Source organism: Homarus americanus, unplaced genomic scaffold, assembly GCF_018991925.1.
Source record: "Homarus americanus isolate GMGI-L3 unplaced genomic scaffold, GMGI_Hamer_2.0 scaffold40157, whole genome shotgun sequence".
NCBI lineage: Eukaryota > Metazoa > Arthropoda > Malacostraca > Decapoda > Nephropidae > Homarus > Homarus americanus.
The window spans coordinates 82755-96774 of record NW_024733240.1 but is presented as its reverse complement, the minus strand read 5'-3'; the positions used below and the strand labels follow the sequence as shown (position 1 = coordinate 96774).

General features: G+C 41.5%; 1 protein-coding gene and 1 non-coding gene across 2 annotated transcripts; one reads left to right on the top strand and one right to left on the bottom strand.

Annotated features, from left to right (window-relative positions):
• Positions 1 to 1665: 1665 nt before the first annotated feature.
• On the bottom strand, positions 1666 to 1747 carry Trnal-aag. The gene has a single exon. It is a non-coding gene; the product is annotated as a tRNA-Leu (tRNA).
• Positions 1748 to 9754: 8007 nt separating this feature from the next.
• On the top strand, positions 9755 to 10384 carry LOC121869761 (protein FAM200A-like). Its single transcript, XM_042371327.1, has one exon. The coding sequence runs from the start codon at positions 9755 to 9757 to the stop codon at positions 10382 to 10384; it is 630 nt and encodes a 209-aa protein (XP_042227261.1).
• The last annotated feature ends 3636 nt before the right edge of the window (positions 10385 to 14020 follow it).

Here is a 14020-nt window from a genome sequence, read left to right as displayed (position 1 = left end):
CAACGTGTAATCCTATGGCCTTGTATCCCAAGTCCTGATGTCGAATCCACACTCACTTGTTCCAGCTACTGTGCACCATACACCAAGGGCGTCTTTCCGTACCCTGAGAAGCACCTCACATCTTTAAACCGTCCTCAAGTCATCACACAAGCAGGGTCAAACACTGGCTTCCTGTCCGTATTCCACATTGTTCGTTACACACACACACAAAAAAAAAATCACAGTTTATTTACTTATTGTGCTTCACGTCACGAGTCGTTCCAACAGCCATAGTTTGCCATTTTGTTATCTCCTAATCATCCAGGGGCAGTAAAGGCACACGTGGCGACGGGAGCTCTTCCTCCGTCCACGGTTGGTCCAGGAAACTTCCCTCCCTCACACATGTAAACAAAGCCCGACACACCACAGACAAGTAGTTGGCGGCTTGTTACCTAATGTTTCACTATGGTCATCGTTCTCTATACTCTTTATGAATTCCATTATGTAAGAATTTTTTTAAGTTTAATATATAATTCATGTCCCGAATACTTTGTTGTCTTTCCTGGCCGAACCTGTTGTTGTTCTTCATTTGTTACTCTAGTTATCCTTCAGCAGGTCGTCACTCAACTCATGTACCAGAAGTTTTCGCTTTTCATTTGTTTTATTTTGGTCTCATATATTTACGTAACTAAGTCATTATTCTAGATATTTTGTATTCTAGCAAGGAACTGTTGAAATGAACGTCCACCCGCTTAGTGCTCCCTGGATTTTGTTTATGTTATAACGCCGGACATTAGTAGTAGTAGTAAGTAGTATCTGTTGTAGTAGTATCGTTGTTGTTGCCCAGGGGGTAAAAACGATGTTATTCAAGACTACGCTGTACAAAAACTCTTTCAACGATAAAGTAAATAATAAAAAAAAAGTATGATGAGGAAATGTGGTAAATATTATGAGAAAAATATGATATCAAGAAGAAGTTGCAAGCGATAAGAATATTGTAATGGTTTGTGTGTAAATATAACGGGGATATTTTTATATACTGAATCGTCTACTCGGAGTCGACGAGGAAAATGACTTTGCGTTTTGAAATACTGATACAAGATAAAAAAGAAAACGCACAATATACTACGTTTTCAAATAATCAAAAAAAATGCTACTGGGTGAAACTTTGATCAACTAATAATGTAAATAATTATTCATGTTTCTCTTCATCTCTCGCTATTTCATACATATTTTAACATTTATCAATATTATCGTGGGTTATTTTATATATATTAGCTGTAAGATGAAAAGGTTGAATAATGTATAATAGCCCTGATGTTTAGAACACCTGAATAAATACTAAAAATTAATACAACTATCTTCATGTACCCTCGACCCACATTACAAACTTTTCATTAGCTTACTACTGTACTGCTGAACTTTGTATTATTAACTCCTGTTCTATCTATCGCATTCTCTTATCATATCTGTTTTATTCTTTTATGTTCCGTCCTCTTCTTTTCAATCATTAAGAAGATCATCACTTGTTTCTCGACTGATTCTGATATTAATGAGGTATTTCGGCGACCAGCTGCCTGATTGAAAATGTCCCCAGCGTTCAACTACGTCTCTGAAAACTGTTGTCTTATAGCGTTCACATATGTTGTTCATATAGACTATAGCCTGAAAGCTGAAAAACATACCTGGCAGCGGTGGGATTCGAACCCACGCCTCCGAAGAGACTGGTGCCTTAAACCAGCGCCTTAGACCGCTCGGCCACGCTACCTGTAAACAGCAGCAAAATAAACACCATTTAATGTTAATTGTAGGTAATTTTTTTTATTTCTTCATGTACAGGTAAGGCGAGAGTAGAGACAACAAGAGCACACAAGTCCGCTAATAACCAGAAGTGAATCAATTCTATAATACAAGCTTTATTTATTCTAGTATAAACTACGACAAAATTGTTTCTAAATTTCAGGACGAACTACGACACAAACCTCTACATATCACAGGACGAATTACGACACAAACCTCTACATATCACAGGACGAATTACGACACAGGCTTTCATGAATTCCAGGACAGTCTACGAGCCTACTGACATGGGTGAGGATTATGAGGGGGTTGGGGGGGGGGTTTGGGGGGGAGGTTCCAAGAGACATAAGTGACATAAGGAGTTGCGTGACGGATAAGACGGCAAGAAGGTTAAGACGTAAAGTTGAGCTCCGGCAAGATGACCATGGCGGGCTTCCTACACGTCTGCGTCGGCTAGTATTAGACGAAAGGGTACATGAGAGAGAGAGAGAGAGAGATTCACATATATCCCTTCATACACAAAAAATAAATCACACACACACACACACACACACAGGGAACCAGGTGAAAGGAGGCAGAAAAGTAAGAAGGTTAGAAGCTGAGGGAGAGAAGGGAAGTGAAAGTGTGGAAGGATTGAAGGGATAAGGGATGGGAAAGCGAAAAGGCAATGAAAATGTGTAGGGAAAGAAAAGGGGAGGGATAGAGGTGTATAATGAGAGAATTGAAGAATGAAGGGAATACCCCAAGGGAAGGAATGGAAGGGTGGAGGTATTGAAGGGGTAGAGGGGGGGGGTGGAGGGAAGGGTGGACGGAGGGAGCAAGTGGAGGGCTTCCTTGAACTAATCTGTTGGGCTTCTGTAGTGATCAAGAGCTTAAGAGAAGAAAACTTGTGACGAGTTTAACTGGTGACTGTGGCTGTAACTGGTGACCATCTCCCCCCCCCGCCCCCCCAAAAAAATCAGATTACCCATCAGATACATCCCACTCAAAGCTTTTAGTCTGATCACCACCATAAGGAACTTCACCAGCCAATCACAACTGAGAATATTCCATAAACAGCATCCTCTAATAGCCACTGTTAATGACCATACTACATGCTGATATTGTTTCAAGAGCTCGTACATGTAAGGAGTGAGAGAGCTAATTATTTTCTTCCCTTGATGAGTATTTAATCTCAAACGTCATAGAAAACGTCTAGAAAAAATAATACCGATGACTAAACTAAATTACATAAAAAAAAAATTCTGTTTTTATTTATTCTTTTATTACTGGTTGATTTTTACATAACATACACACATTGGATAGGCTCCTCAGAGATGCCTTCATCCCAAGATAATAATGACTGTATGTTTGATGGTGTATTTGGAAGCTATTGACCGAACAAATGTCTTTTACTTATTATTTCAATTTCAGGTCAGCGTGTTCAAATTTGTCAGTCAGAGTGTCTAGCTTTCAGGGACCGACTGAGGCAATAAGTTACGCAGACTAAGAACTTTACGAGACACATGCTCTGAGTGTTGATGTTTGGGGTTACCTGAAGATTAGCCCCCTAGTTTGTTTCACTATACGATTAACTGTCTGAGTGTTAGAGTGTGTGTGTGTGTGTGTGTGACCTGTGGTGTAATGGTCAGCATGATCGCCTCGCAAGCGAGCAGACCCAGGTTTGAGCCCCGGGCAGGGTGAAACTATGGGCAAGTTTCTTTACGCCATTTGCCTCTGTCTACCCAGTAGTAAGTGAGAACCTGGATGTTAATCGATTTGCGGACCATATTCGGGGGGTAATGGTCTGCCAGTGCAGTTGGCGAGTTGTCCGGTCTTCTCGGACTATTCCTTGACACTGGGTCATGCAACTCGTTAACTTAGGGTGTGGTTGTTGTGTTGGCGACAGCTTCTACACCTTAAACAAATTCACGTGGGCCCTAGAGCCCGCCATCCTCGCTACATGGCAACCATTATTATGTAGTTATGTGCTTTATGCAGCTCACCTTCCGGACAGGGTAGTAACAGGTGTTATTTACAGGTTATTACATCACTGTTTATCTTCCTCGCTGACCTGAGACTTTCTTAAGGTCTCCCAGTCTATTGAGAAGACTTGCAACGACAACATAGCAATCGTAGTGTGTGTGTGTGTGTGTGTGTGTGTGTGTGTGTGTGTGTGTGTGTGTGTGTGTGTGTGTGTGTGTGTGTACGCATATTTTTACCTGAGATACTGAGAGAGAGTGAATAGGGGAAATGTATGGAAGGGTTAGGAATGGGGATGGGGAGGAATCACCTAACTTCCTTAAGTTGAATTAATTAATCACCACTTAAATAAATAATAAATACAGGTAAATATCAGGTATCCAACAACTCGGAAAACAATAACAAAGAAAATGAAGGATTCCAACACATCATCAACACTTTCCATACATTTCCAAGCCTGGTTTTTCATCCCACCACGTCAACCTCACATTCTATACATGTTGAAGGAAATTATTCACCCAACTCGCCAACTTTGGTTTTCCGTGCACACTCAAGAGATACGGATGGACGGATGGACGGGCGTATGGAGAGACAGACGCGAACAATACCAAACGGAGGTGACGCAACATGATGGTGACTTCAGCAAATCTCTGGGTCAAAAGGAGGTCAGAGAACATCCGGTGGAGTGTGAGACTCAGTCAAGATAAGACACGACAATTTTGTGCTGCTACAGGAATCCTCACCCACACGAAGGGGGGGTGAGGGGGTGAGGGAGAAGAAGAGGAGTAGGGTTAAGGGAGGAAAGGAAGAGTGGGGGTAAGGGTGGAGGAGGAAGACGAGGGAGCGAATAAATGGAGAGGTAGGTAAATGAGGAGAGAGAGATAGGTAGAATAGGTGATGAGGTTAAATGACAACTGTTTTCTCTTACATAATATTGAAGAAAATTTAACACCTTTCTTGAACATCTGAACACCTCCATTCAAGAACAGCCCCCCCCCCCTCCTTCAACCCCTGAGCACATTTACTGAACCCTTGAGTACCTCTAATGAACACCTGAAGACCCCTATTGAACACCTGGCGACCAAAGTAATACTGAGGATAAAACAACGGTATTTAGTCACTCTCGTCGTGGACATAATTATGACCACATCTCTGCAGTGTGATCCTCTCCTGAAGCAGTACTGATAATAGGTGTTAAGTTGTCAGACGTTCCTTCACTCAGGTGTTACTAAAACTCTGAACAGCGACGTGACAAGAATCTGATTGATGATGGCTTTTAGATACGCTAATTTCCTAGATTAAGTTATTTGTTTTTACAGGTGAGTAATTATTGATATATTTAGGACATTTTTACTAATTAACTAATAATATATACCTGACTCTTCCTCCTACATCAATAACCCTGAAGTACCAAATGTTCTTCAACTGGCTCCATAACATTCATTTTATTCCTTAACAAAGATGAGTCACCATTAATTAGTTTCACTGCCAATATCTTGTCCTCACCTGCTGCTCATGCATCTAACTTACACCAACGGGGAACATATATTACACCTTGGTCTCCGCCACCTGTGTTTGGTCTAGGGTCAATAGTCTGGGACTCCTGCCTCAAGAGCTCCACCTGCTATACTGTGATCCTCATAAGTTAGACCAACCATGAACCTCTTGATGTTTACGAGGACCTGATCACTTCCTCCTTCCCTCTTTAGGATGAGCCAACAGGAGTGTGTTATTAAGAGGCAGTGTTGTGTCCTGGGTGAGTTACGAGACCAGCCGCGGGTCGTAAGTCACTCTTTACATTAAACATGACAGCTGGCGTGTACTGCTTCATGTACTCTGTCGCGTCTGGTTGATGGCTGTGCCTCTCTCTCTCTCTCTGCATCAGTACATATGTTTAGATACAGTGAATATGATCCTCTCAACCCCTTCTCTACGGTACGCCACTTCACTAATGAATTTGGGTAACGTCAGACGGTTTTATTCAGCAGAGAGAGGCTGAAGCAAGACAAAATTATATTATCCATTGCTTCATAAAGGAACTGGAATATTGATCATAAATAAACAAGAGCATCCAGCCATATAAGGAGGAGAGACATGAGACAATACCACATGACTGAGCTGCCTGATGTGTGTATGAATGACGGAGAAAACACGTGTTCACTAGTGTTCTCTCTCTCTCTCTCTCTCTCATAACGTGATAACTAACTTGATGATGAATATGATGAACACAACGATAAATGGCTAGAGAAACAAAACAGACCTGCTTTGTTTATATGACGTCATTGTTTTTTTTTTGTTTTTTTGTTTTTACGGAAGAAAATCTCAGTGTGAAGGCTATTAGCATTAGTAAGAGTTCCATTAAACTAACATTAGCTTTCCATTTATTTTTTTTCTCTCTCTCAGAAATGTAATGTATTTTATAACGTAACTCATTAGTCTTGGAGAGAGAGATTAAAAAAAGGCGAAAAAACAAACATTAAACATTTAAGAAGAAAAATCACGTAACGGAATGTCTCTCTCTCTCTCTCTCTCTCTCGTGTGTGTGTGTGTGTGTGTGTGTGTGTGTGTGTGTGTGTGTGTGTTGGGGTGAGATGCAGCTTCTCCTTCTCATAAGCTTCATCACGTCTACTGTAACACACAAGGACAAAGTGACATCATTGTAAGAAACCTCCACTAATATGAGAAGTCTTGTGTTGTAATGTATCTTAATTCCTATACTTGATGCTCCACGTTAACACATCCTACAAGGTAAATCATAAGCCTCGTCCGTCTTTTTTTTAAATTTCCTGTTTACGAAACTTTCCACACACGTCACACCTACACCAGAAGGTCTGTCTAATGCATTCTATAAATATCATCTCTCTAACCTAACCTAACCTAACCTAACCTAACCTAACCTAACCTAACCTAACCTTAACCATTCACCACACCGTTGAGATGATCATGTACCCCAATTCTTCGGTACAACTTAGAACAACAACAAAAAAATAAATTAAAAAATAAATAAAAAATATTAAAAAAAACTGCCAATAATAAGAACACTAAATCCCTACAGGAGACAATGGTGAATTCTTACGTGGTGACGGTGGACACTACTGCAGATGCCGCGTCACCTGAAGGGGGTGAGAGTAAGGGCGCCATGTGTGACTTGACCGAGATGGTTGGGTGACTCAGGTGCTGTGTGTTGTGTCGTGTTAGTTTGTGTCTTTTGAAGATGTCTTGAGTCTTTGAGCTCGAGTGATGGTGTTGCTGTCATGTTGCTGTTTTTATGTCCTGCCAGATACACACAACAGGTTTTAAGTGTTTATTTACTTCAGTATTACTTATAATGGTATGTTTGTAGTAGTAGTAGTATTAGTAGTAGTAGTAGTTGTAGAAAAAAAAGTAGTAGTAGTAGTAGTAGTATTTCTAATGGCAGATTGAAATATTTATAATAGTTATAAAATTAATTGGAATATCTATCGTAATACTAGTCCTCCTCCTCCTCCTCCAACCAAACATTCACTCCAGCCTCTCCTTTACCCCCTTCCCCCCATCCTCCCTCAAGTTAAACATTACTAACACTATACAGTACAGTACACCCGTTATGAAGAATATCAGAGCTCGTTTGGTGTATGCTGTATGACACCCAGAGTTCCCATGGTAGAAATAAGACAGAAAATATATCATAGTGGTGACAAAACTTACTAAAATGATCTATAAAAACCTGAAGTGGAACATGTAGTGAAGATGTGGCAGGTAAACTATGATCAAGGATGAAGTCTGTTTATTATTATTATTATTGCACACACACACACACACACACACACACACACACACACACACACACACACACACACACACACACACACACAACCCTGCACCAACCCTGATTGCCTCACGTAGCACCATACAGTCTTAACCCATATATCTTAATGAAGTAATTTTCGCTCTCACGGAACTTGTATTATAAACTGGGATTACCATTTCGCCTCTCTCTTATTACCAAGAGTAGGGAGTGAGGCGTGTGTGTGTGTGTGTGTGTGTGTGTGTGTGTGAGAGGGGGGCGTCTACCATACATCTACTCCCCACCATCTACCACTTACCCCTGCCCTTCATCCCCCAACCTACCTACCTTCCCTTCCGCCCCTCTCCCCACCAGCATCACTACCCCCTATCTCCATCACCCCCTCCCCCCTCCCACACAAGCAGGCCACACACAACACCTGAACAGAAGGCGTTTAATGAGACCAATTTACCTGCCTCTGTCTAGCGTTGAAGCCGTCGTCTAAGGCAGTGCTTAATTATCTGGTATAGCAGCCCACTCTAGCCTATTGGGAGGGAGGAGGATAAGAGTGGGAGGGAAGGGGTGGGGAAGGGGAGGAGAGGGAGAGGGGAAAGAGCGGGAAGGAAGGAAAGAGAGAGGTAGGGAAGTGGAATGGAGGGGAGGAGAGGAGAGGGGAGGGGAGAGAGGGGTTTGGAGGGAAAGGCTGGAGGAGAGAGTGAAAGGTTAATGAAAGCAAGATGGGAAAGCAAGGGAGAAAAGAGAGAAGAGGGAAATATGGGAAAAAAATAAAAAAATATATAAAGGTTTGGTTAGGTTAGGTTAGGACAGTCTTTCTCAAACTGGGGGCCACGGCAAGATTTTAGGGGGGCCATGGCGGGCTAGTGTAAGTAGTGTATGTTTGGAGAAAATGTGGAAACTCTGATTCAACTTTTTTTTTTTTACTTTGCCTTGTTAGGGGAGATTTTTTTTCTTTTTTTTTTTGTCATTGTGTGTAATCCTAATACCCGGACGGTACAGTTTACACAGTATGGTGCAGCAGCTAGTTTTTTTCATTTCCAACGGATTCGCTCAGATTGCACGATTCTAGTTCCTGTCAGCAGGGTGACGGCGCTGGACTGAGTCATTGATCTCACATGTTCTGTACAGGTCCGTGTGTCATCGCTTTACAAGTGGTGATCAGACCGAATGTTCTCAGTCTGGCTAAAGATATCATTATGAAAATATGTGAGTGGACTGTGAGTGGACTGTGAGTGGACTGTGAGTGTACTGTGAGTGTACTGTGAGTGGACTGTGAGTGGACTGTGAGTGGACTGTGAGTGGACTGTATGTGTATGTTTTACGTGTGATTGCATAGGCATTTTATGTATGTTTACGTGCAGTATGTATGGACTTCATGCATGTTTGTGTGTTTGCCATTCGGATTATTTTCTCTTTTTTTTTATTATTATAATTTTTAGTCTTTATCATTCGTCTGTTTCAGTCTGTTTGGCATTGCTTTTTTTATATTTCCTTAGAATTGCGATGGCTGCCAGTGTTGCTAAGAAGCGGAAGTACAATGATGAATACATTAACTACGGTTTTACATCAATCCTCGCTGATGGCATCGAGAAACCTCAGTGTGTGTTGTGTTTCAAAGTGCTGAAGCATCATCTGACGACAATCCACCCCCAGTATGCGGAGAGAGACCCCGATTTCTTCAAGCGCCATGAAACGGAGTTTGGGAAAACAGAGACTGGATGAGAGTGGTGCCTTCCAACAACAGAACTTAAGTGTAGTTGAGGCATCATATGAGGTTTACCTTGAAATAGCAAAGAAGAAGACGGCCCACACAATTGGTGAAACTTGAATTGAGCCCCTGTGCTTTAAATATGGTCAAGCGGGTTCTTGGAGAGGCAAGTGAACGTAAGACTCAGCAGATTTCCTTGTCAGACGACACGGTGAAAGGGAGAATTAGTGAAATGTCAGATGATATCATGGAACAAGTGATATAGGATATTAAATCGTCTCCAACTAGTATCTTTGCATTACAGTTGAATGAGTCAACGGATGCGAGTTCTTGTGCACAGCTACTCGTGTTTGTTAGGTATGTATTCTTGCGTGACATCAAGGATGAATATCTGTTCTGTACACAGCTTGAAACTACCACAACAGCTTTAGATGTGATGGAAAAGTTGACTTCTTTCTTCTTTGCTAACGGGATCACCTGGAAAATTTTTTGTGGAGGTCTGTTCTGATGGGGCCCCGGCGATGCTGGGATCGAAATCGGGGTTACAGAAGCACGTCAATGAAGTAGCTCTGAATGTCAAAGGGGTTCATTGTATGATTCATCGTTTTGCACTAGCATCGAAAACCCTCCCTCGTGCCCTTTACAAGATCCTGGAGGCAGTGGTAAAATGCGTCAACTTTGTGAAAGCAGGAGATTTGAACTCTCACCCTTTCCAGAACCTCTGTAGAGGCATGGATTCAGAGTACGAAACCCTCCTCTTTTACTCCAAAGTGCGATGGCTTTCCACGGGTGATGTTGTGACTCGAGTGTTCGAACTTCAGGGAGAACTTAAGTTGTTCCTAGAAATGAAAGGGAAGGATGATCTACTAAGTCACTTGTTGTGGGAGCCACATCTTGCGCACCTGGCAGACATATTTGAGCAGCTAAACTGGCTGAATCTCAGGCTACAAGGCAAGGAAAGAAATGTGTTTCACCACATGTATTGTAGTCGTGCATTTCTTGGCAAACTCCAGAACTGGCAAAGGAAAGTCAGTGCAGGAAATGTTGCCATGTTTGAGAATATCTCAATTGTTCTTGACGAGATTGAAGAGGGTCATCTACTTGACCCATCACTCAAAAATGAAATAATTCAGCACTTGAAGTCCTTGTAAAGTGAGGAGGAAGAAGGGAAACTGGCGAGGAATCCTTTCTCTGGCACTCTTGATATTGCTGCCATTCCCGTCGATGGTCAGGACGAATTCCTTGATCTCAGGAATGAATCTGCTGCCAAAGACCTCTATGAAGAAAAATCTCTGACTGTATTCTGGTGCTTAATGTATCAGTCATATCCAAAAGTTAGTGAGATCGCAGTTCGAGTCTTCTTGCCATTTTCTACTACTTATTTATGTGAATCTGGTTTCTCCACCTTCTTCAGATAAAGACTAAAAGCCGAAACCGGTTACATGTGGACCCAGACATGAGATGTGCTTTATCAGTGACTCAACCTCGAATCAGTCGACTAACTGAAAGGAAACAATGTCATCCATCCCATTGACTGTAACAAAATGTGCATTATATTTGATGATTGTAAACATTTAAATAAAGGAAGAGAACCAAAACAGTTTATTTTCATCATTATTTGTGAGGGGCTTGGGAGAGAACTGAAGGGGGCCATGTTGAGTGTTCCTCATGGGGGGAATGGAAGGAAAAGGTTTGAGAAACACTGGGTTAGGACTAGTCAGGCGTAGCTGATTTGACCCATACTTACACATAAAAGCAAGTCCCGCCTCTCCTGACCTGACTGATAGTGATGGTTTTGTTATCTAATGTGATGTTGGACGGAATAAATGATCAGTTGTAAATATAGTTACAGTATAGAAAGTTACAGTAGTTACAATATACAGTAGAGTTACAGAGTTAGGAAAGTTCAGTTTATATCAACGTCACCAGTAAGTGATATAAGAGAGCACCTGTCACACTTGGTCGCCACAGTGTTATGTAACGCTTCAGATATTTCGGCCAGGATTCGACCCTCTGTCAGGGACACAGCAGCTCTCACCACCGTATTCGTACAGTGGGAAAACGTCTCACGTGGTGGCGCTAAGTTCCACGGGCTAAATGTTAGTTCATAGTTACTAGTGGCGGAGTGGTAATCTTCGAACCCTGAAACAATATATACGGTCGACATTACATTATTTTACCCTAACCCAAAAAAGTAAAAAAAAATAAAAATAGTAAAACAAAATATTTTTAGGAGTAACTTTACGTCAATTATAAGTTTCAGTAGATACTTCGTGTAGAGACAAGTTCCTCTTGACGGGCGCCAAGCTTCTTGGCCTCGAGGTGGCCAGAGCCGAGTGACGAGCCGGTGTGTGGTAGAACTGGTTCAGTCTGGCATAGTTTTTAGTTTAACAAATTTATTGGCAAAACTTGTAGTACAGTTTGCCTATTCTGAGTAATTCAGTCAGGTCTTGACACTGAGGGTGGTATCACTTCTCACTGCCACGCATAAATATCTGGTCTCAGTGGATCATCGTCACGAAATTTGACTAGATTTCTTGGCTTCGGACCAGCGAACGTCGATTCCGGCTTCAAGGGTAGAGTCTTTCAAGAGAGTCATCGTTCCGTGATCCCTTGCAGTGGAGTGTGCAACATCCGCCACAACCACCAGGGCGCCGCCGAGTGTGTCAGCCTTCACGGAGATCGAGCTAATTAGAAGCAGATTTCGCGAAGAGTAACGCGGAGGGTCCCTAGATGTTTTTATGTGGTGTCAATTAAAATACTTCCCTGTACGTGTGTTTGTCAAGGCCAGTCAGTGTTACTTGACGGCTGCTTCGCTGGAGAGTCAAAACGAGGATTTTTTTTATTGCGATTTATACAGCATTCGTTACCCGTTGCGTTGGATGAATTCGAGGCGACGTTGAACGAGGTCGTCTGTTAGGCTTTAAAATCATCTTATAATCTGTTGGTTGTATCTTACCGTCTTTATTCGGTACACAGGTAACACACAGGTAACTCAGTGGATTGTAACAGGTTTTGACAGGAATTCCAACACCTGGTCTGTGACTACTCCACCTTCATCAAGACAACATTACCGAGCATTATGAGTCATCACTACTACAAACACCACCACAAAACTTACTGCTTAACCTGGGTTTTATTTTATTAGGATTAATATAGATGGCTAACACACACACATACACACACACACACACACACACACACACACACACACACACACACACACACACAAAAAACCTAGTCTAATAATTATCTTACCGAGAAGTCTAATTTTACACAATCCTGAACCAACTCACGGGCTCGACTTAGCATTGCATAAAAAAAAGTGACACGCGATCGTTTAAGAGAGAGAGAGTGAGTGAATTCTTCCCGGTAGTGACCTGAGATTGAATAAAATTCTTGGCACTAGTGAGTGTCGCCTGAGACGGTTGGCACTGAATAAGGGGTAGAGTATCTCATTTACATCCCCCTACCCCTCACCCCTTCCCCTACTGTAGCCCCACCCTCTCTTCCCCCCAACCCAGCAAGGATATGTCTCTCGTCTCTCTGTGTTTTAACTGTTCCAATGTAAACAACAGTTGTGTCTCACCATTTTATTTATAATTGTTACTTCTTACTATTTATCTATATATCCTTGTTCCTTTATTTATCATCTTACTTCCATCTCTTCTTTTCTCTCTTCATCGTTATTTTTCACTTTATCTATATATTTTTACCCTTCTTCTATTTTTATTTTCTCTTTCTCTTCACTTATCTCTATTTCTCTCTCCCTTTTATTTTTCTCTCTCTCATTTTGTCTTCCTTGACTACTGGCACCAAAGATCACACAAACATCACAGACAAGTTTACGAGACAAAGACTGAGACAAAACAATAAACAACATTAATGTAACCTTTGTAATTACCAACATTAATGTAACCTTTGTAATTACCAACATTAATGTAACCTTTGTAATTACCAACATTAATGTAACCTTTGTAATTACCAACATTGATGTAACCTTTGTAATTACCAACATTAATTTCCTATTGTCACTTATTTCTTTATAATCTACTTCAATTATCTTTATCTTTATTCTTTTCATTGAGTTTGTAAAATTGTGTTATTCAATATGGCCTGAAGGTTATACATAATATAACTATTAATTACGGTAAGATATATATTCATAATACGATGAGATAATATAGAAACTTAGGAATTAACTTATAAACTTTTAAGGACAATTCTCTTTCATTTCCTCCTCCCTCTTTCCTTTCCTAGGTTTTCCCTTCTTCTCTCCCCCTCTTCTCTTCTCTCTCCATCCTCCTTTCCTCTCCCCTACAATTCCCTTTCCTTTCCCGTCCTCTTCCCTCTCCCCTGTCCACATCTCTTCTCTCTTCCTCACCCTCTCCTATCCCCCATTCTCTCTACTTTTCAAAAGCTTGTTGTGGTCTAGGGCAATGCGCCCCCTCCACCACGTCTACTAATTAGATTTTCACCTGAAAAACTCTGGGATATTTTTCTTCATTTTTAATTAGGGGAGCGAGGGAGACATTACCCGCACCGCCACCTTCTCCTGGGATTCTTATCGTTACTCCTTTATTTATATGGGGGCATAATGGAGGCGCTCAGGTACTTTATAGTATTCGAAGTTTGCTGCACTAAGTGTGAGACGGACACTTCCCAAGCTACTCAGCGCCACCATGGGTTTGAGCCCCACAAAGTGCCATATCATTATCATACCTTTAACATGTCTTACTCGCAGTTATTAGTCTATATGTGTTGAGAGTAGCCAGAGGAAGTAGGAG